Source organism: Mus caroli, unplaced genomic scaffold, assembly GCF_978045245.1.
Source record: "Mus caroli unplaced genomic scaffold, Mus_caroli_1 scaffold_17, whole genome shotgun sequence".
NCBI lineage: Eukaryota > Metazoa > Chordata > Mammalia > Rodentia > Muridae > Mus > Mus caroli.
Genome location: NW_028227272.1, coordinates 34,277,981 through 34,301,478, shown reverse-complemented (window position 1 = coordinate 34,301,478; position 23,498 = coordinate 34,277,981). Strand labels below are relative to the sequence as shown.

Here is a 23,498-nt window from a genome sequence, read left to right as displayed (position 1 = left end):
TCTCTCTCTCTCTCTCTCTCTCTTTCTCTCTCTCTCTCTCTCTCTCTCCATCCTCTTTCTCTATCCTTCTATCATTTTTTTCTCTTCTATATAGTGATTGGGGGTGAAACCTTGGTAGGGGATAATGGGTAGGAAAAGAAGAACCTACAAGGTAGCAAATGTAAAGTGATTATTAATATTTGGCATGGATAATTAGTGCTGGAAATTAATAGGGCACTAGTTATTTCTTAACCAGCTAGTTCCCCAAATAACTATGGAGACTTTCTAAATTTTAAAGATTAGGCCTTACCTGGGCAGACTCTCAACTAGCTCATCTAAGTTAACTCAGCTACCTAGCCTAATCCAATCATGTGGCTAGCTATACCTTCTAGGCCTATAGGTAAGTCTGTCTCCTCTCATGTCTCCTGGGGAAAGGGCCTTCCTTTTCTTCCTTGCAGAGTTCTTTCTCCTTCCAAAAATTTGCACCTTTTACTTCTTGCCCAGCTAATTGGCCATCAGATTTTTATTAAAGCCTATCAAAGAATTCCTTAGGTAGGTGAGAAAACACAGTGTCGCCCAACAAGCAAAAATCAGCCACGACCAAAGAAGAAACAAGAAGAAAGAAATTAAGTTCACAGATCTCTCTCTCTCTCTCTCTCTCTCTCTCTCTCTCTCTCTCTCTCTCTCTCTCTCTCTCTCTCTCTCTCTCCTGTCCCCATCTTTCTTTCCCTCCTATCTAGTGATAGGGGATAGGGGGTAAAACCAGAGGGGATAAAGCATGAGAAAATGAAGAACCCACAAAATAGTTAAGATAAGCTACAAATGGTGCCCAACATGACACTCAAATGTTAAAGGATAAAAATAGAAAATTTGATTTCAAATACCATAGAGGAAATGGCAGGGGATGAAGGAATGGAATTTTTTAAAGATGCCAGCAAAAAAGTTAATTGTGTTTGATATCACTGAGATATCCCTGATTTGTGCCCAGAGGAGATTTTCTCTTTCTTTCTTTCTTTCTTTCTTTCTTTCTTTCTTTCTTTCTTTCTTTCTTTCTTTCTTTCTTTCTTTTTCTCCTTTATATATTTTGTTTTTAAAAAAAGTTTGAAAGTACAGCTGAGCAGATGGAAAATTTGCAGATGGAAACGGAGGGGCCTGAAAAACAAACACACAAAAATGGCTGAAATGGAAAAAGAAAGGGGGTTACTCTACTCTCTCTTTTCTGAAAGGGTTGCAGAATTGGCAGGGCAGCTGGAGAAGTTGAGGGTGGAGGTGAAAGCACCTGGAGTGTGAGGAACACCCATAAAGAGAGAATAAAAAGGCTCAGTCCTGCTGACTGAGCAACACATCAGGAGTTTCCTGCAGGAGGAAAGAGGAAAAGAAACTGCCCCCGAGAGTACTCAGGTCAGAGAAAAGCTGAGAAAGCAGGAAAGCAATCTGATTAAACAGCATGTTTCAGAGAAAGGGTTAATCTTGAACTCACTGTGCAGCCAGAGTGGGAGGAGGGTCAGTCTGGGGTTAGGAGAGCACCATCAGTTTTCCCATTATTCATACAGCATATGCCTGTTAAACATATGGTGTTAAAACAAGGTTATGCAGAGATAGGATGGCATCCTATAGAAATGATAGACCTGAGATGGTTTAAAGAGGCTGTGATTATGGGATGTATCTGCTTTATGTGAAACAAATTCTAAATAACTGGGATAAATATTCATAATTATTCCCCAAGACTGCAAGCAATTGACAAGAGTTGTACATGAGCCTGGTCCACAATTGCGATGGTTAATGTGGAGAAGGGAAGAAGCCTAGGATATTGAACAGTGAAATAGAGCGAGGAAAATGAATAGAGTAAAAGACCAGTTGCTGGGCAACAGGCAGAACTCTGATATACAAGAACAGATGCAATTTGATGATGCTACTATTGAACAATGTCACTTAGTAGCTTTAAGAGCCGAGGAGAAAGTTGAGGAGCCTGAGAGAAAATTCACCTCATTTGCAAAGATTATACAAGGCTCTGGAGAAGCCCTCACTGATTTCTTTTACAGCGATTTTTCTCAGCTGTGAATAAAGCTGTATCAGACCAAAGTCAGAGGTTGATAGAGACCTAGTGTATGAAAATGCTCATAGCAAATATTAAAATGTTATTAAACTATTAAAGGAAAGAGCAGTGCCTATAGACAAGTGGATAAGGGGTAAGACTGATATTGGTTCTAACATGTACCATGTTAATGTTTAATCGGTCAAGCTGTAGCTAGTGCCTCAATTATGGGAAATATGGTCACAGCAAAGAGATTGTAGATAAGTCACCAAAGGTCTCAGATCTCAAAATGCCCAGTGCTTTCATTGTGGGAAATGTAGTCATTTGCAACAAAATTTTGAACACGGCATCTCTCAGGGCAATAGTTTTTCTAAATATAAACTGGAAAGAAGGCCTAAGCTTCCAGGGAGGGGTGTGTAGGCGATGGCAAGACAAAGATTGCCATTGGAGCAGTGAGTATCAATCAGTCCAGAAGAGATATTCAAGGTAATTTTTTACTGTCAAAAAAATGGCCTTGGGGGCCTCGCAACAAAAAGTGAGTCATTTGAATTAAATCAGCCTATATACTATAACGATATGTTAATGTTAGAATGAAAGCAAACAAACATTTTGCGTTGAGGTGCAGATTTGTTTATATTTCCACAGGAAATGAAAAGCTGTGGATACCATCAAAACTAATAAAGATTAGAATTAAGCAGGAGAGGTCACCTGAAAACCTTGGCCACTGACCCAAAAAGTGCTTATTTAATTGAAAATGTCTCTGTATACAGCACACATCTGTGGCCTTTTTCTTTTAGCCTGAAAACCACCTCTTATTACTGTATTTTTGGTAAGATAGTTCTGGTGCCATAAATTCAGTTTTAATTACAGACTCTTAAATATGTTTTGTCTGCCACTCATATCTTTCTGGTACATCATTCTGTCATTTTTATATTTTTATTGTTCAATATAGTTAATTCTAGACACATTAGAATTTAATTACTTCTATGTGCCCTGATACTTAACATACAGTACTTGGAATATAAAGACTACCAATAATTCAAATTGATGATAGCATTGTTTTATACAACCTAACATTTAAGCAGATATTGACAAGCAAAGAAAACAAACAAACAAGCAAACAAACAAACAAACCCAAACCAAACCCTCTCCCCGCAGTAAACTGTTAGGGGTAGAAATTGGATATTAATTGTACCATACAACCTCAGTTCAATGCCTGGAACTCACATGGTGAAAGGAGAGAACTGATTGCTCTCTGTATGTGTACTATAGCACACATGTGCACTCCTACACACAGTAAATCAATCACCAACCAATCAATCATCATACCTTCCAAGTAATAACACTTTTTAAATGAAATGGAATGACTTTATAAGCCCATCGTGTGCTTTACATCACAAGACTTTCTGCAATATCAAAGGTTATTTCTACTATAGATAAAATATTAGGCATGATTTCATTCTTTTTACTTATCTTTTTCTTTTTTTCTTGTGAAGAAGAGGGAAACAGGGTCTTATGTAACCTATGCTAATTTGAACCCTCAAGTCTCCTGCCTCAACCTCCTGAGTGTTAGGATTACAGTAAAAAAATAACATATTTTTAATAATAATATATTTTATTATACATATATGTTTCTTAAGTCCTAAAATTTATTCTTTGAGCAAAAATAACTGAAATAACTTTATAAGAAACTACATTCATATTTAGAGAATTCAAAGCAACAAAGTGGCTAATAAATGAACATTTGTAAGTTTATATGTTTGAATTATATAAGAATGAAGCTTATAAGTAACTTCATTGATTATATAGCAGCACATTGATATGAATCTAAAGCTTATGAGCTTAATATTAGAATGCATAGACTTATATCAAATACAGGTACTTTAAGAATAAGTCAATATCTTTAGCTTAACCTGTTGTTACTATGCATTAACTCATGAAAGTAACCGGTTTAATAATATAGTAGAACTAAAGTAATAAGATTATTCCAAATTTAAGTATCATTGATGGTGATATAAAATATTACATATACTATTTTCTTCTGAAATCTACAATAAAACTGTGTTTGCGCCTTTGGGTTCAGTTGTATTTATCACCTGTTACAGTGTAAACTGTTCAGGAATTATTATTGTGGTGCAAGAAGCTACATGAATCATCCCTAGAAAATTGTAGAATTATTTTGTTTAATTATATTATTATTCCATGTTTATAATTCTTCATTGAAATTTAAAAATTCTCATGCATCAATATAATTTAAATTAGATTTAATTTTTTTTTCTTTCATTAGGAAAAAGTCAAAGAGAAGGAAGAAAGTCTGAGTCTTGTAAACCTATTCTTAAAGTAGAGTACAAAACGTGCAGGAACAGGTATGTGGTTGTACTATGTGAATATGTAATATATCTGAAGGATAGAAGAAGGAAAGCAATTTTTAATAATTTGTTATATTGTTGTATAATTATAAATCATTAATTATCTAAATCAATAACTTAATTTATTGATTATTATGAATATTAAAAAATCAAATAATTCATCCTACTTATTTATATTATCATCACATATATAAATTCTAATAATTGAGGACTTTTGAACCATTTATAATACTGGTAGCATATTTATTAAGCTAAATCAATGCATCTGTTGATATTCCTTATGAGATTTAAATGCATAACCTGATCACTCTGAAATTAGGATCTTACATTTTGAAATTGGAAAGTTAACTTTAGTTAGAGTTATAAAGTTATATATCATCATAATGGAAAACAACCTAAAATTTAAGATGTATAAGATAAAATAACATTTGATACAGTTTTATTATTTATAGATACTATATCCAGTATTTCTGCATTACTTTTTAAATTTACATTAATCATTAATGGAAAAATTTCCACCACATCCAAAATGAGTAGAATAAACCCTTCCTGAACATTTATTATTAATAATTATTATTATTAAGCATGTATATATACACGTGTGTGTGTGTGTGTGTGTGTGTGTGTGTGTGTGTGCATTTGTGTGTGTGTCTGTGAGACTTGTGTGTGTTTGGGAGAACATGCTACAGACCTTACATGAAGATCAGAGGACAACTTTCTGGAATCAGTTCTTTCTTTATACCTTTAAGTGGGTTCCAGGGGTGCAGCTCAGGTGCCTGTCTGTGCAGCAAGCATCTTGACCTGCTGAGCCATCTTCTCAGCTCCTAAACATTATAACTATATAGTGAAAAGTCCTACTTTATGTCAGTTACTTGCTCACATTGTAATTTGGTTTTGTCATCATAGATATAATTGTGTTTGTAAAACTTCTTCTAAAGTTTTAATAATATAAAATCATGATAAATTAGCAATATCTATTTAGCAAGCCAGTTTAATATACTATAAAATATTTCAAATTTAAATATTTTGGATAGAAACAAATTTTTACATAATTCTCTTCTAAATACCATTTATAACTAAAACTTTCCTTCAGCTTTTGTGTACAATAGTACGTATACCACCTGTTATATGATATAAAGTACTTATACCACCTGTTATATAATATAAACTCTAAGTTCCACTGAGGTTCAAGAAATTATATTAATCACCCCAAGCAGCGGCCAAGCAGTTGGATTTAGGTTTTCCTTTTCACTTGTGTATTTTTTTTTCTTTATTTCAGTCTTGGACTGACCTATGGACTCTTAATAATATCCATTGAATTATCAACTAGCATTCAACCTCTTCTATAGATTGCAAATCTTGAAAATAAAACAGCAAAATGAGAACAGAGAGTTTCAGGGATGCCTGAGGGATTTTCCCATGATAAATCTTATGATACATGATAAATCTTATGGACTTTATGGCTTCTATTTTGCTACAAAATTGTCATTTTGAAACTGTACCTTTATGAAATGCTCCACAAAATATTCAATTTGATTCAGTTGGTTTGAACTATATATCACACATTATGTAATTTGATTTGTGTGCTAGAAAACAAAATTGCTACCAGTGTTTGAATTTATTAGGCTCTAGTAGCAACAACCAAGGCAAATACTTGTGTCTTTTAAATGAGAAGTAATATTATAGAATTTTGCTTTGGGGCAGAGAAAAGAACAAGAGTATATAGTTAGCTGTAAATATTATCAACTTTCTATTAATTATATTTAGGGAAATTAAAAAAACAACAAAAATAAACCAAGAGAACATCGAACTTGGTCTTGAAGGCAGTGGAGAGGAGCTCTATCTAGAGAAATCAGGAAAATTCTTTGGGGGAAAGAATTTCAGAAATAGGATTTAAAGGATGAAAGTAAAGAAGGTATTTGAGGAATAAGGATGTCAAATAAAGCAGTGCAAAGTTATGATTGCTATCACTGACTTTGCAGTAACATGGTTATAAGATTTTTAATTATATCATAATCTTTAGTTCCATCACCAGTAATACCTGACATACTGTGATGCTCATGAAAACTAGATGAGATCACAGGGCCCCCAATAGAGGAGCTAGAGAACGTACCCAAGGAGCTGGGGGGGATCTGCAACCCTATAGGTGGAACAACAATATGAACTAACCAGTACTCCCCAGGCTCGTGTCTCTAGCTGCATATGTATCAGAAGATGGCCTAGTCGGCCATCAGTGGAAAGAGAGGCCCATTGGTCGTGCAAACTTTATCTGCCTCAGTACAGGGGAACGCCAGGGCCAAGAAGTGGGAGTGAGTTGGTGCGGGAGTGGGTGGGGGAGCGTGTGGGGGACTTTTGGGATAGCATTGGAAATGTAAATGAAATAAATACCTAATAATTTAAAAAGAAAAAAGAAAAAACATAGCATTTTATTATAAAAAAAAGAAAAGTAGATGAAATAATGCATAAAGCATTTTTATAACTATCATGAGCATTATCATGAAGAAGAGGGCACAGTTTCTTAATAAATTGCATTACTGCTGCTATTATCATTAAAGCCATGCAATTCTATATTGTTAGATGTATTTGATTACTTTTTAAAATTGTTTTATTTATTTATATTCCAAATGTTGCCCCTTTGCTTTATTAGTATTCTAACTATAATAATCCTATTTATAAAGTGAAATAAACATTTTATTGATCACATTTACTATCATTCCACTAATATATATTTCATGTATGTTTTTTATTATTTTTATAAAAGTCACCTCTAAAAATTTATACAGAGGATAAACGACAGAGGTATAGTAGAAGAAGAATGAAAGATATGGCCACAGAACCAATGGAGAGCTCTCTAAATCATACACACACACACACACACACACACACACACACACACACACACACACGCACACACACACATATACATACACACACATGTGCTCTTGTTACCAGATTGTATTAGATTATTATTATTATTATTATTATTATTATTATTTAATCTTTTTTTACTGTCCAGTCGTTATCCTCCTCCAAGTTTCCCAATAGTGTCAGATTTTTACAGCAGAACATGGTTTTCTCTTTAAAGTAGAGAATTAGTTCAAACACATTGCTGTCCTCCCTCATAAACATTTCAAATCCGAAAGTCTGGCAGGGGCCCTGTGTATTTATATCTGTTACAAATTCTGGTTATTGCTGATGCTGGAACACACTTTAAAAAATTGATACATTAATGAAAATAAATGGTAAGAAATGAAGTAACCAGGAAAAGGGAGAGACAATGATGACACAAATATCTAGAACCTAAAAAGAATCCTGATGAACCTTTCCTGGTCACACTGTTCTATTGCTGTGAAGAGACATCAATATCAAGGCAACTTTTATTAAAAAAAAAAAAAAGTATTTAAATGGGGGCTTGCTTGCAATTTGTGAGGGTTAGTCTATGATCATCATGAAAGGAAGCAAGACAGCAGGCAGACAGTACTGGAGACGTAGCTGAGACTACATTCTGATCCACATGCAGCAGGCAAGAGGGACAGTGGGCCTGATGTGGGTCTTTGAAACCTACTCCAACAAGGCAGTAACTCCTAATTCTTCTAATCCTTAAATAGTTCTGCTCCCCAGTAGTTAATTTGACTAACATTCTAACATGTGAGCCTATAGGGGGCATTTTCATTCAAACCACCACAGAAACTTAGAATAAAAATGACATAGGTTTTTAGCAAGTAGAAAATAGTTATGAGAACTAAGTAAAACAGCCCAATATGGGGAGGTGGCTCAGCAATTAAGAACACTTACTGCCTTGCAGAAGACCTAGATTTGGCTCCCAGCATCCACATGTCAGCTTACAATTGACTGTTACTCCAGTTCTGTGAACTCTGATACATTCTTTTGTCCTTTGCATGCTCCTGCATTTACACAATACACACAAAGTCATGCAAACATACACACAATTTTTATGAAAAATAACTACTCCAACAAGGCCATACCTACAGTGACACACCTACTCCAAGAAGGCCATGCCTACCATGACACACCTATTCCAAGAAGACCACGCTCACTCCAACAAGGACATGCTCACAATGACACACCTCCAAAACCCACACCTACAGTGACATACTCCAACAAGGCCATGCCTCCTCCTAATCCACTGTGTACCTACATTCACAATTTTTTGTTTGTTTATTTTAAACTCCAAATTTTATTCTCCTTCTGGCCCACCCTTGGACTGTTCCACATTCCATACTTCCTCCCCACTCCCCCTGTCTCTATGAGGATGTCCCCACCCCCTACCCTCACCCCACCAGACCTCTAAACTCCCTGGGTCCTCCAGTCTCTTGAGGGTTAGGTGCATCTCTGATTAAACCCAGACCCAGCAGTCCTCTGCTGCTCTCTTCCTAATCCATTGAGTACCTACATTCACTATTAAAAATAAACTTTATTGTATGTACTTAAGATTTACAGTACATGTTATTGGATAGATGGAACTATACTTCAAACGGTAGGGAATACACTTTCTAATACTAGATTAGAGGGTTTTCACTCACTGTCAAATCCCTCATTCACATCCCCAGTGTAAGACTCAGAGACAAGCCCTTTGGCCTGATTTGCTTATAATTCAAATTATCATGTAAAAATAAATTTTAAAGAAAAATCAGAATAGGTATTTTATATGTAAATGTGATAGAAATATTAAAACTCATATTGTTCTTTACTTAGCATAAGATTGACAAATGATTGAACAATACAAAATGAAAAAGAAAAGATGTGGTGACTTGGAGAGACAGGCAACTTCTTAGTTTAGCCAATAGAGTGGAAGTGGGTTACTTAGAGGAGCGGACTTTCAAAGGATGTAGAGAGTCTCTAGTTCTTTTTAAAATGTATTTGGAGAGGGCTACTTTCAGTTAGGCAATTACATCCTGAAAATGCTTCTTTTTAACACAAAATGTGCATGAGTTTAGAGAAGAAAAATGAAATGTTATGAAACTATAGACAGCTGTAATAAATAATTATTGAAGGAAACCTAATCGGGTTAGTCACTTCATGCCATTGTAACAAGGTACAGGAATAAATATCTTAAGGTTGAAAGACCTATTTGGCTTTAGGTTGCAGAAGGCTCTGTCTATCATTGGCTGACTCCATTTATTTTAGTCTTGTGTCGAGGCTAATTAAAATCATGGCAGAAAGGCACACATGGTAAAATGGCTGATGTTATGTCAACCATGAAGCAGTGAGAGGAGAGGAAGCCTTGCTGGTACCCTTTCTCATTCTCCCTCCCTGGACAGCAGACAGTTGGACAGCACTGCTTACATTCAGCACAGGTTCTCCCTCACTGCAGTTGGCTCCGTAAGTGCACTACCAGACATGTACAGGAGTGGTTTTCTTAACTCGACCAGTCTCAATACAGTTATGGACTGAGAAGCAGGTGTGTGCATGCGCATGTGTGTGCCTGTCTGTCTATCTGTCTATCTTCTATCTATCTATCTATCTATCTATCTATCTATCTATCTATCTATCTATCTATCTATCTGTATGTATGTACAATTAAAGAAAAAGAGCCCCTAATTTGAGCGAGAACAAAGAAGAATATGTGAAAAGAGTTGGAAGGAGAAAGGGGAAAGAGGAAAATGATGTAATTGTATTTTAACGTCAAAAATAAAGTACTAAAATAATAGACTGAAATTTTATGTGGATTTACTAGAGCCAGATAAAGCTTTCTGGGTATGCATAAAGTTGTGTAGGAGATACTTTTCTGATAAATTATTATTCACCTACATATTATTTTTCTCTCTCCTTATAAACCTCTTTCTACAGAAGCTTCATTATCTAGAATTTTTATCTTTTCATTCATCATTCTGAGCTTACTACTGTGAAATTTCATTTTATATTAAAATTTGATTCCTTTTCATCTTGGAAATTTGAGTCCCAAATATTTACTCATTAACTGAATATTATAACAGAATCTTATGCTCTAATGATAGCTCTAATGATATAGAATTTGGCAGCCAAATTTGTACATATATGTGCCTTTGAGAGTCAGTATTTCTACTTCCCTCCATCTTGTCTTTCCGCAGTGCCACCCAAATATCTTTATGCTTACGCATGAGTTATTCTTATAACAAGAATATAGATCCAGAAAGGGGAGGATGATAAAGTAGTCAATTGTTGGTTGAGAAACTAGAGTTGGAAAGGCCATTAACAGTGTAGATAATCTCCTCTGAACCTATCATTTAATGACTTACGTTTTGACTTTGTGTTGTTTTAAAGAATGTAGTCTCATTATCCCTTTTCTTTCCCTGTGTAGTGAACCATTTATAATATTCTCTGGCGGGCTGTCATATGACAAAGCTTGCAGAAGACCAAGTTTAACCATCATGCATGGGAAAGCAATTACAGTGCTTGAGATGGATCATCCTATTGTTGAGTTTCTAACGTTATGTGAGACGCCCTATCCAAATGGTAAGTGGATAGAATGAAACGTTTAATTTTAGAAAAAAAATCATTTTTTTGAAATGGCAAGTTCCTAATGAAATTAAGGTTAAATATTTTCAGTTTTGGCAGCAGACATCCACTGTGGTACCACCCCTGTGAGCTACAGTTGCTGGCGCAGGCTCTGCACTTGCTCCTACTTGGCAGACTGGAAGTAAGACAGATGTAGTGCAGCAGTGCTGGCGTTTCAGGTTCTAATACCAGGTAAGTGCTTTAAACTTTGATAAGGATGGTGGAAGCTGAGCTGGGAGGGTCCGATAGGGGTCCAGGGTGAAGTCACTTGGGGAAAATGAGGTCTCCTAATAGTCTCTCCTAGACCAGCTCCACCCATCCCATCCCAATGCCAATCAAAGTTAAAGCACTTACCTGATATCAGTGATCTGTAACTCTGGTGGTGCTGCCTCTCTTTCACATCTGGCTTTGCTTCAGATGCAGCTGCAGCACATCTGATTACGCTAGGATTGCTGATGTATGGTCAGTGATTTATTTTAATTCGGACAACAGTCATAAGACCATCAGGAAGAAAGATGCATGTGTGTGTTTATCATCTTCAATAAAGATACAAACATTTTGTAAACATAAAAGCTAGTCTAAACTCACATAAAAATAAGATCTAATTGTGAAAAGTATTTAAAGAAGATTTTAAAAATTAAAATGTTTAAAATATAAACCATAAATATGCATTTATAATGAAAACAGTATTAATACACATTACTACATTTTCAAAAGGGGACTTGTAACTATAGGGCCCAGACTACTGGACTTGGGGCAAAATATTTGGATTTATGATTTACTTTGCCATTTATTAGCTATTAAGTAAGATACTTACATGTTTTATTTATCATGAATAGAAAGGGAATAATATTACCCCAACATGATTAGTTTAAAGGCAAATTAACATATTTTGTTAACTACAAAAATATGTATGTTGTGTTTAATTGCTAAAATAGTTTTTCTTTCAATTATTTAGCTTCATATTTAAATATGTAATAAATAACAATCAATGTAGAAATTCATTTCCACAGTTACCGGAGACAATGTGCATTTTAAATAATCAGCATATATTTATTAATGTTGCTGTGGCCTCATACTACAAGGACTTGTAAGGCTTAGAGAAGTATGAGCATAATCTTTTACATAAATGACCTAAAGTCTGATCGGATCAATGACATGTGAATTGTTGAGTCAAAGCAATGCATGATTACAGGGCTGAGTTACATGATTTATAGGATAAAGAACCTACTATTTTATAGCTGGTTAAACAACTGACATGTTCGTGAAATTTCTCATTGAGAAACAGGACTTAAGCATAGCTCAGTGAGAATATTAAAGGTTTTACAAACAGTGGGTTTGATCAGATCAACTTAGAAGAAAGCTTCTAAGCTTTTAGAAGATGTTTGGGGAGATACAGAAGAACTCTGAGGAAATACCAACGTGAAAGAAAGCACTAGTTTTGGTAGGGTTTGTCCAGTGAATAGGTAGGTTTCAAGAGAGATTCTCAAAATCCAAACTGCAGCAAAGACATTTGTAAATAGTATTTACTTAAGGTAACTGGGTGTGCTGTTTTACTCATGTAATCTCACAACTGGGGAGACTGAAGCAAGAGGATTGCTATGAGTTCAAGGCCAGCCTGAGCTACATAGTGAGCTTTAGTACAGCTTGTGCTATAGTGTGTGAGAGACCCTGTTTCAAAATAATCAAAAGCAAAACAATTTAAACACAAAGCACTTCAGGTTTCATACACAGTCACAGGTTGTTTGTTTGTTTTGTTTTTATCATTTTAAATTTATTTTTCTCTCATATATTCCATTCCCACTGTTTCTCCTCCCTCTTTCTCTCCTGTCCTTTCCCCCTACCCTAGCCCCCACCCCTGATCCACTCCTCCTCTATTTCCCTTCAGAAAAGGGAGGCCCTCCCATGGACATCAACCAAGCATAGCCTATCAAGTTTTAGTAGAGGGAAGATGCCCAGTCTCACAGGTTTTGTTGTTGCTTTAATTTTTTAAGGATAAAACAGTGAGATTGAGTAGAGTTACCAGAGAGCAAAAAATAGAAAAAATATTTTACAATACTTATTCATGATTTATCACAATTTAAATGTTCTTTGGAGTTGTGAATATGTATAACAAAGGTTAGAGACATCTAGGAATGGAATGTAGAAGAAACAGAAAGAAAAGTAAAAATACAAAACTAAAAGCTAAAGTTAGGAAAATTCCTCCAATCAACAGCATTGAGATATATCTGAAATAGAAGTTCAGAGTCTATTGTTCACAGATCAGAACATTATATGCCTTGTGCTTGTAGTCCTCTGAATATCAGCAGCAATGGGAGAACGACTTATATTTCTTTAATAAAGAATAAATCTGCTAAGTCATGCACATCCTCCCACAAATGGATTAATAAGTCTGTTTTTCAGAAAACTGATAAAGATGATTGAAGTTTTCATTTGTCATATTTAAGGAGAAGTGGTTTTATGATACTCATGATACTATGAATATATTAACTACTCAAATGTATTTTAATTATTCAAACACTGGATATATCAAAGCACCAGAAAAAGAAAGCCTACAATATATAGCATTACATAATTAAGTTTCTCACAGCGTTTCCAGAATCATCCAATGCTATTTACCTAATTAGTTATACATACACTTACATATACATTATCTTGTTTTTCCTACAAATTACAGGAGACTCTATATACTGTCCTGTTAATATATTTTAGTTATGAATGCATATTAGGCAATAGGGATTTATTCTTCTTACAGCTATATAGTGATAAGTGTCATTCTTAGGCTAAACCAAGTTATTTATAATTTTAATACTGCTGATACTTTTATGACATCTGATGATTTAACTAATTCTCATAAAACTCAAGTGCTTTAACATTATTAATTGGATTATTACATAGGGTAACAACTATAATCCGAGCTTGCCAGTTCACATCTGTATTTTGTTGGCCAGTTATCTCTAAGCCTCTCAAGTGATGTAGTTCTCTTCAGAATAGTAATTGTGACAGAACTTGGCACCCTTTAGTGGTAGGAGCAAGGGTTAAAAGATGAGACATACCAACCTACAAAGGTAATATAGTTGCTATTAGCTATAAATATTATCATGTGTGCTTTTCCTATCACTTTTGTAACAGTATAAGGTAGTTATAATTGTGCCATTTCAGTGGAAAAGAACTTAAAGTCAAGGAATGTAACACCCAAGACAAAACTTTTAGTAAATATTAGGCAAAGAATAGAGTTCAACATAGATTCTTAAACAATTCTTTAGTAACTGTCACAATATACAAAGGACATCTGTGAAAGTGAAACTTCTGCTGATGGTTTTTATTTGTATGGGAACAACAATAACTTTTGATAGATGCAACCATGTAAAAATTTAATTTATCTATGATTTAGTTCATACATGATAGTGCCTTGGCTATTTTATCTTCTAATGCTTTATATAAACCTAGCATATGATTTTCCTAAGGACAGCTGGAAGAAAGAAAATAAGGAGTCATATGGAACCGTAGTGTTCTTTAGACTAAAACTCAAATTATGTTAAAGCAATGCTGAGAGACTTAAAACAACTCTAGAGACAGAATGGGAAAGTCTCAGTATGAGAACAGTTTGGGCATTGACCTGTAGCAGACTACATATTGTCATATAGATAACTACCTGAACACCTGTGAATTCTAACCCTTGACCTCATTTAATTGCTTTTGCTTTTGTGTTTTTCTCTCATGTAAACATAAACTTAAGGAGGCACAGTAGCTTCTCCAGTCCGGAAGTTACTCTGAAGGCTGTCTACCCTAGTATTTAAAATTCCCACCCAAGATTTGAATCCTCTGAAGAAAATAACTGCTGGTTGAATATTGAGTTTCAAATTAGTTCTTTTCAAACTAGGCAGTAGGAATGGCTGGTATAATGAAAATGAGCTGGGAATTAGAGTTTAAAGTCCTAGGTTGAAATTACTGAGAAACTCCTAGTTGACATCCCTCTGACTCTTGGGATGTGCTTTCTCAACACCATGGAAAAAACAACACTTGTGGCTACAGAAATTCAGAGATCATGTATATAAAGTTTTCAGGTACACAATTTCTTTAATCAGAGAACAGCTTTTTCACTGTGGGTTTCCCCATTACCCCTTTATTATAAATGGAAAACAATGCTTTCTTTGACTTTTAACTAAGTCACTGCTCCCTGTCTAAAAGCAAATTATATTTTACACTATTACCCTCATTGTCTCATAGCTCCTGAATTCTTATTTCTTCACTTGTTTGCAGTTTGTATACTTCCCGAGAACAAAAGTTCTGTGAGAAAGAGTTACTGTTAGTCTTATTCTCCATATAGGCTTTGGATTTTGAGACAGTTTCTGGGATATAATGTAGGAAGAGTAAGAGAGAAAGGAATGATAGAAAGCAGCTTGGATTTCAGAAACTTGAAAATACTAGGTTGCCTCACACTGCTTGCTTTTTGTAGGCTTGTACTCTTGCACACAAGAAATAATCTATAAGAGTATGCTAAACCATAATGACTTGAAGAACACATCTAACTATAAATGGTTATTATCGTAGTGAGGTGATTGTGTATAATTTTCCAGAGAAGAGTTAGTGCAGTCTCGGTTCGTCTCCTAGTAGGCATAAATAAGATCTAAAATACTAAGGTTATGAATATAATACTTATCATAAGGTTTAGCTGAAACCCTCACTTTCTTTTGATAGCCTAGGATGGCTATCACTCCATAATTTTAGAAAATATATTTTACTATGTCCTAAACATAGGGTCATTTTTCCTAGTTCCACTAGAGATCTTAACATTATATTTATCAAATACAACAATGTGTTTTATTAAAGTATTCTTTGTCGCTCTGGCTTATAATTTGTTTTTTTTTTCATCATTTAAATAAGATCTCTGTATGAGATAAAAGAAATGCAGTGTTGATGGTTTAAGTAAAATATGCATTATGGAAACTTTTTGGTGTTTTTCTTTGTGTTGTAGAATTTCAAGAACCCTATGCTGTTGCTGTACTTCTAGAGAAAGATCTCATCGTAGTTGATCTGACACAAACCAAGTAAGTTGTTCATAATTGCATCAGACACTCTTGAATTCTGTTCAGCACAATAGAAATGCAGGAGTACATTTTAGATAATTGGCAGTGGTCTCCTCTAGATCGTGAGCTTTCCTTACATGAAAATTGTCTTGCTAAAGTTATAGAAATACAATTTGGTTAAATGATGAAAAACGAGCCAGGAGAGTTTGGGTAACAAGAAAATCGTCAGTTGTCTTAAACACATCACACGCTTAAACACAAACAGCATGGATGTTTGGACACAGCATTTGGACACCCAAAACACAAGGAATCCCATTTTTTTTTTTTTTGCCTTTGCCTTAAGCAAAAGCAGATGTTAGAAAAGCATGTGCAGTGTAACAGTTGCCCATCTGTTAGTCTATTGACTGAGGGAAAACTGATAAAGGAAAATCACACACACTGAAACTATTGTGAGGCTGTCATACCAGACAGTTCTGAAGCCTGGGATTTTTAGGGACAGAAATGGAATCTACATTTTACCCCTATTTTTGAAACGAGGGAAATATATAATAAAAAAGTGAAGGGAAATTGTTTCATCCCTGAGACTCAATGCCCATCGACTTCATGTCTACTTTTACATTCAGTGTAAAGGAGTAGACTACACCTCGGTAACAGCAGCAACTTTTCTGTCTTCAGATCACGTGTACCCTCTTACTTGCTTCTCTCTCCTTATGATGCCTTCCTCCCCTCTCATGGTCCCTTTCTAGTGTCATCACATGTACATATCCATACTTAGCTCTAGACTCTATAAGGGAAAATATGTAGTATTTCTCTAAGTTTGGCTAACTTTGCTTAATATAATGATTACCAGGTCATTTCATTTTCTTGCAAATCTCATGATTTCATTTTTATTTATGATAATAAAAGTCTAATTTTTATAGGTAATGTATTTTATTTATTCATCTCTGTTACCCATTGAATTAGAACTATACATTGGAACCTGGTAGAATTATCAATGGACACAAAAAGTCCTTTCCCCCAAATCTATCAGTCCATTAGTAAAGAACAGAGCCTTCTGAGATCCTCATCTAGACATCCTAGACTGTTAACAGTTCCATTTCATGCATACTTAGTGAAGTTAGCCTTGGTTGCTTTGAGTTTGTGATTGAAATAGCTGTGTCTTACCAGGAGATGTCACTTTATAGCCTTCTTCCCATGTCAGCTCTTACATCCTTTTCCATTTCAATTCTATTTTCAGTGTTCTGTGAACTAAAGACAGGATGGTATAAGTGTCTTATTTAAGGCTTAACACTCAGCCATCATATGTTCTTAGTACCCCGTGGAGCTAGCTTACACCTCTGTTTTAATTTACAATCTACTGGAGAGATTAAGACAGAGTAGTGTACCACTATGGGTATAAACAAATATTTTAAGAAGTAGTTTGATCTATGTCAATTGCTAAACATCAGTATTATTTTCTGTGGGGAGGTGGTGGGGAGCAGCCCCGGAGTAGAGTTCTTCTTGAAGCAGCGGAGGGGGAAGAGTGTCAGCGGAGGGTAAGACTTGAGATTGGGGGTAAGACTTTGTCTTATGAGATATTTAGAGATGCTGTATAATGAAGTTTACTTATTTAAGTTACTATGCTACTGTAGCTGACCTGCCTTCTGAGATCCTCTGAGGCCAGAAACTGCAGTTTCTGACACTTAGCACCTCTTCCTCAAAGCACAAAGGATTAAGTAAATAGCCTTTATACTATCTCAACAGGAACTGCTAGGCTCTAACTTTCACCTGCTAGTCAGAAGTCCCAGGAAGAAAATGGGACACTTAGAGAAGTAGATATAGAGTTTATTACTAAGTTGTAAAAAGTTTCCTATGGCCGGGCGGTGGTGGCGCACACCTTTAATCCCAGCACTTGGGAGGCAGAGGCAGGCGGATTTCTGAGTTCGAGGCCAGCCTGGTCTACAAAGTGAGTTCCAGGACAGCCAGGGCTATACAGAGAAACCCTGTCTCAAAAAACCAAAAAAAAAAAAAAAAAGTTTCCTATGAAAGCTATCTAAAGGGTAAATCAGAAAGATCTGAAGTAGGGAAAAGGAAAGAATTCTAGTAAGGGGAAAATTCTTCTAAGGGAAAAATACTCCTAGGCAGGGAAAGGAAAAAAATTCTACTCTAAGTGGGGAAAGGCAAAAAGTTCTTCTCTTCTTTGTCTTTAGTACTTATGCATCTTTCAGAATGCATGATCACATGTTACAAAGTTCATCACAAGTTTACACACACACAAAAAAAAATCAAATCATAAACTGAAATAGAAGTTTGCAGCAGAGACTGTTTACATGCATATCAATTAGGAGTAATTATCTGGCTAAATACCCATAACCTATCTCGGCTCCACAGGTTCACTGAAGGTTTAAAACCATAACTAAGTTATTAGTGAAGTTTTGTATAGATAAATCCAGTCAATATTTTACCTTCTGTGCTAGCACCTATAACAAATTGGTAGTTCTCTTTTTATGACCTTTGGTTAATTGTTTTATAACCTCTTGGAATGTGCCCTGAGTTACTATCTAAGAGCAATTAATTGATGACACTTGGAAAACTGGCAGTTTTCATCACAGTTTTGGCTATCAGAAAAGGACTCACTATAAGAGCAGTCCCGCTATAAAAGAGTTTAATAATCACTGATATAATTTTAGGAATTCTTATAGAATCATCTTTAAGACTTTAAGTCATCTATTTGTCTATATAGCATCACTACAAGACAGTACATCTTTGTGAGTCTGCAGGGATCTGCTCCAAAGGGGTGTGCTATTACTTAGTTATGTTTATATGTTATATGCTTATATGTTTAATAATAATAGGAAAAGCATATTAATAGCAGGAATTTTCCTAAAATGAAAACTTTACAGCCTTGCTTAATAAGGATGCACCTGTTGCAGATTATATAATAATCTGACGCAGGCCATTTCAGGATGATCATCTGCTAGTTATTAGCTTGTCCCATTATGACTCCTGAAGTGTTCCCTCCTTGAGACTATGATGTTCATAGCAATGGTTGTATGATCAGATTTGTAGAAATAGACACGGATTCTTTCCTGTGAGGTGGGTCTCAAAATCAATCAGAAGTTGTGTACCTCCAAGATGGTAGGGCCACAATTGCACAGCAGGATCCTCTTGCCCTCCAGGTTGGTATTTTAGGTTGTAAAACTCACAGCTGGGTAAAACCATTGATAGCATTTCTACCAAGTAGCCCACATAGAAGCTTCTATGACTTCAGGATTTCTAGGACTACAGAAGTTATCTGTCAGGAGGAGGCTTCGACTCACTTCCAGCTTGATTATTTCCAATTCCTGTGACCATTTCCCACCCTACTTGGCTCCTTTCTAGGTTACTGGCTTCTACCAGTACTCTAAATTGAACATAAAAAATTAGAGATTTGATTTAGGGTTTACATATACTGGAGAATGTGTGGTGTACATATGATGGATAGTGTGCTGTTCATTTTTCTGTTCCTGGGTAACTTTACTCAGGATAAAATGTTTAGAGCCACCCATTTATCTGTAAATTTTCTAACATCGTTTTTGTTTCCAGCTTAGTAACATCCCAGTGTGCCACATTTACATTATCTAGTCATTATTGTGGATATCCTTCCCTTCTTTTCTAGCAGTTACAAATTTTCATGTGTTACATTAAGGTCTTTGAGTTTTTCTTTTGTTTTGTTTTAACAGACTGAGGGTCTAGTTTCATTCTTATATATGTAGACATCCAGTTTTCACAACACCATTTGTTGAAAAAAGTTTTTTCCCTCCAGGATGCATTATTATTGAAAATCAGATGTCTATAGTTGTATGGACTTCGTGTGTGTGTGTGTGTGTGTGTGTGTGTAAATTTTACTTTACATCCAGCTCACTAACCCTCCTCCCAATCACCCCCTCTCCTAATCTTCCCTCCTCCCCTTCTCCTCTGAAAGGATGGAAGCATGCCCTGGGTATCCCTCTTCCCTGGTATATCAAATCTCTGGGGGGATAGGGTATCCTCTCCCACTGAGGCCAGACAAGGCAGCCCAGCTAGAAGAACATATCCCATAGACACACAACAGCTTTTGGGATGGCCTCTGCTTCAGTTGTTCAGAATCCACATAAAGACAACACATTGGCACATCAGCAACAAATGTGTGGTAATGGCCTAGGTCCAACCCAAGTATGCTCTTTGGTTGATGGTTCAGTCTCTGAGAGCTCCAAGGGTCCAGGTTAGTTGATTCTGTTGGTCTTCCTGTGGAGTTCCTATTCCCTTTGGGGCCTGCAGTAATTCCTCCAACTCTTCCATAAGAGTCCCCACGCTTGATCCACTGTTTGGCTATGGGTCTCTGCATCCCTCTGAATTAGCTGCTGAGTGGAGCATCTCAGAGCATGGCCATGCTAGACTCATGTCTGTAAGCATACCAGAGTATCGTAAATAGTGTCAGGGATTAGTGCTTGCCCATGAGTTGGGTCTGTAGTTGGGCCAGTTATTGGCTAGCCATTCCCTCAGTCTCTGATCCATCTCCGGTCACTGCTTTTCTTGTAGATAGGATAAATTTGGGGTAGGAAGTTTTGAGACTTTCATAGTGTTTTGCTGATCAATGTATCTGAGTTTGTGTGTATGTGTGTGTGCCACTACAACACTCCTTAGTACTATAATTTTGTTGTATAACTTGAAATCAGGTATAATAATGTCTCTATTGGTTTTGCTCAATCACTGTTCTTTTGGCCATCCAAAAGAATATTTTATGTTTCCATATAAATTTTAAGATTTTTAAAATTTCTGTGAATAATGGCATGGGGATTTTGATTTATATTGAATAAATCTGTAGATTACTTTTGGTAGGATTACTATTTTCACAACCTTGTAACAACTCATGAGTATGGGAAAGCTTTGCATATTTAATGTCTTCCTAAGTTCTCAAGTTCTACAGTTTCTATTGTAGAAGCCCTTCACTTTGGTGGTTCAGTCTCTCTCTCTCTCTCTCTCTCTCTCTCTCTCTCTCTCTCTCTCTCTCTCTCTCTCTCTCTCTCTCTCTGGTTTATCTGGTTTATTTTTTTATTTTTATTAATTTTATTTTTTCTTTAATCTTTTTTTACAGTCCAGACTTTATCCCCCTCCCAGTCTACCCTCCAACTGTTCTTTATCCCACACCTCCTCCCCCCTCCATATCTCCAAGAGGATGTCCCAACCCCCCTTCCCACCAGATCTCCCCACACCCTGGGATCATAAGTCTCTCAAGGGTTGGGTGCATCTTCTCTAACTGAGTCCAGACCCAGAAGTCCTCTTCTGTATATGTATTGGGGGCCTCATATTAGCTGGTGTATGCTGCCTGGTTGGTGGCTCAGTATCTGAGAGAACCTGGGGGTCAGGGTTAGTTGAGACTGCTGGTCTTCCTCCTCAGCCTCTTCCAGCTTTTCTCTAATTCAACAATAGGGGTCACCAGCTTCTATCCATTGGTTGAGTGTAAATATCTGCATCTGACCCTCTCAGCTGCTTGTTGGGCCTTTCCGAGGACAGTCACAATAGGCCCATTTGTAATAACACCATAGCATTGGTACTAGTGTTAGGCCTTAAGGCCTCCCCCCACCCCCCCATCCCCCCACCCCCGTGCAGGATCCCAATTTGGGCCTGTCACTGGACCTCCTTTTCCTCAGGCTCTTCTCCATTTTTGATCCTGCAGTTCTTTCAGACAGGAACAATTCTGGGTCAGAGTTTTTGACTGTGGGATGGCAACCCCATTACTCCACTTGATGCCCTGTTTTCTAATGGAGGTGGACTCTACAAGTGCCCTCTCCCCACTGTAGGGCATTTCATCCAAGGTCCCTCCCTTTGAGTCCTCAGAGTCTCTCACCTCCCAGGTTTTGTACCTTCTAGTGGGTCCCCCACCTCCTACCTTCCGGGGTTACCTGTTTCCACTATTTCTGCTGGTTCTCAGGGCTTCAGTCCTGTTCTTCCTCACACACACTATTTATTTTACGTATATGAGTATACTACCTCCATCCTTAGATATACTAGAAGAGGGCATTGGAGCCCATTACAGATGGGAGTGAGCCACCATGTGGTTGCTGAGAATTGAACTCAGGACTTCTAGAAGAATAGTCAGTGCCCTTAACCATTAAGCCTTCTCTCTAGCCCCACTTTACCTTCTGAGAGATTTTATTCTGATATGTTTATTTTGAGAGATTTTGAAGGCTATTGTGAACAGAATTATTTCTGTAATTTCTTCCTTGGTGTGTTTCACATTGGTATGTAAAAGACTATTGGCATTTGTTTATTTTTGTATCCTGACACTTTTTTTGGAAAAGTAAAAAATAGTTCTAGGAGTTTTCTGGTGAAGTCTTTAGGGTCTCTCATGTGTAGTAACATATTATCTAAAAACAAGAATACTTTGAATTCTCTTCCTCTTTGTATCTCTTCTCTTGTCATTATGTTCTATACAAGACTTTGAGCACTTTATTGAACAGTAGTGGAGACAGTGGACAACCTAGTCTTCTTCTTGATTTTAATGATACTACTTTTTCTCCATTTAAGGTGATGTTTTCTATGTATTTTTCATGTGTAGTTTTAACATGTAAAGGTATTTTCCTGCCAACCTTATTCTCTATGTAACTTCTCTTGTGTAGGGACTTTGAATTTATTCAAAAGTCTCTTCTGAATCTACTGATGACTGTGGAGTTTGGGTTTAAAGTTAATTTCTATATATCTACTGATTTGCACATGTTAAATCATCTCCTTATCTCCTAGGTAAATCAACTTGATGATGGTGAATGATCTTTTTCATGTGTACCTGTACTCAGTTTGCTAGTATTATTATTATTTTTTTAAACTTTTGCATTTACATTCTTTTTCGTTGTGTCTTTATATGGCTTTGGTATTAGGGTAGTGCTGGCTTTGTAAAAGTAGTTTAGAAATCTTCCTTACATTTATATTATGTGGAATAATGAGTAGCATCGGTTGTTGTAGTTTTGCTTTGACAATCTAATAAAATTATATTGGGACTCTTTCTGGACTAGGGACATTTTTAGTCAGGAGATTTTTTTTTCATTACTGTTTCAATCTCCTTTCTTGTAAGTATTTTTGAATTATTGATCTCATCTTCATATAACTCATAGTCTGTAAGTTTATTCATATTCTGTTCATGGGAGTTCCTTAATATTCTGTTCATAAGTTTGTAAAGAGTTATCATTTTGCTTGACTAAATTACCCAGTTCTCCCCTGTCTTCAAGCTTTGATAGGAATTACATCTGCTGTGGGATCCATTATGTTGGTGAAGCTTTTCAGTAAGTCTTATTAGATGTCCTGAAAACTTCATTTCCAATTTAATTTCAATTTTTGTTTTCTTCTGTATTTATTTATTAAATATTGAAATAGGAGATCTAGCTAGGAGGGAGGAGAAGGGACCTAGTATCTTTTTATTAAATTCAATTTTAATATCCCGAATAGTCATTATTTCTTTTCTCATTTGTGTTTTCTTGATCTTTAATGAGAAGTTTATTTCTGCTCTCTTTAAATTCATTCTTGTTTATCAATGTCATCTTATAATTCCTTAAGAATTCTTGAGCAATTAAAATTGTTCTTTAACGAAAGGAT

General features: G+C 36.0%; 1 protein-coding gene across 8 annotated transcripts in view; it reads left to right on the top strand.

Moving 5' to 3' along the window:
* Window positions 1-23,498, top strand: part of Stxbp5l (syntaxin binding protein 5L) — a 307,493-nt gene that overhangs the window by 163,483 nt on the left and 120,512 nt on the right. For all 8 annotated transcript variants that reach the window (XM_085832442.1, XM_085832439.1, XM_085832441.1 and 5 more), the window contains 3 exons: window positions 4,302-4,380; window positions 10,685-10,839; window positions 15,860-15,932. In XM_085832442.1, coding sequence (XP_085688568.1) covers window positions 4,302-4,380; window positions 10,685-10,839; window positions 15,860-15,932 — 307 coding nt within the window. The remainder of the gene's footprint in view (window positions 1-4,301; window positions 4,381-10,684; window positions 10,840-15,859; window positions 15,933-23,498) is intronic.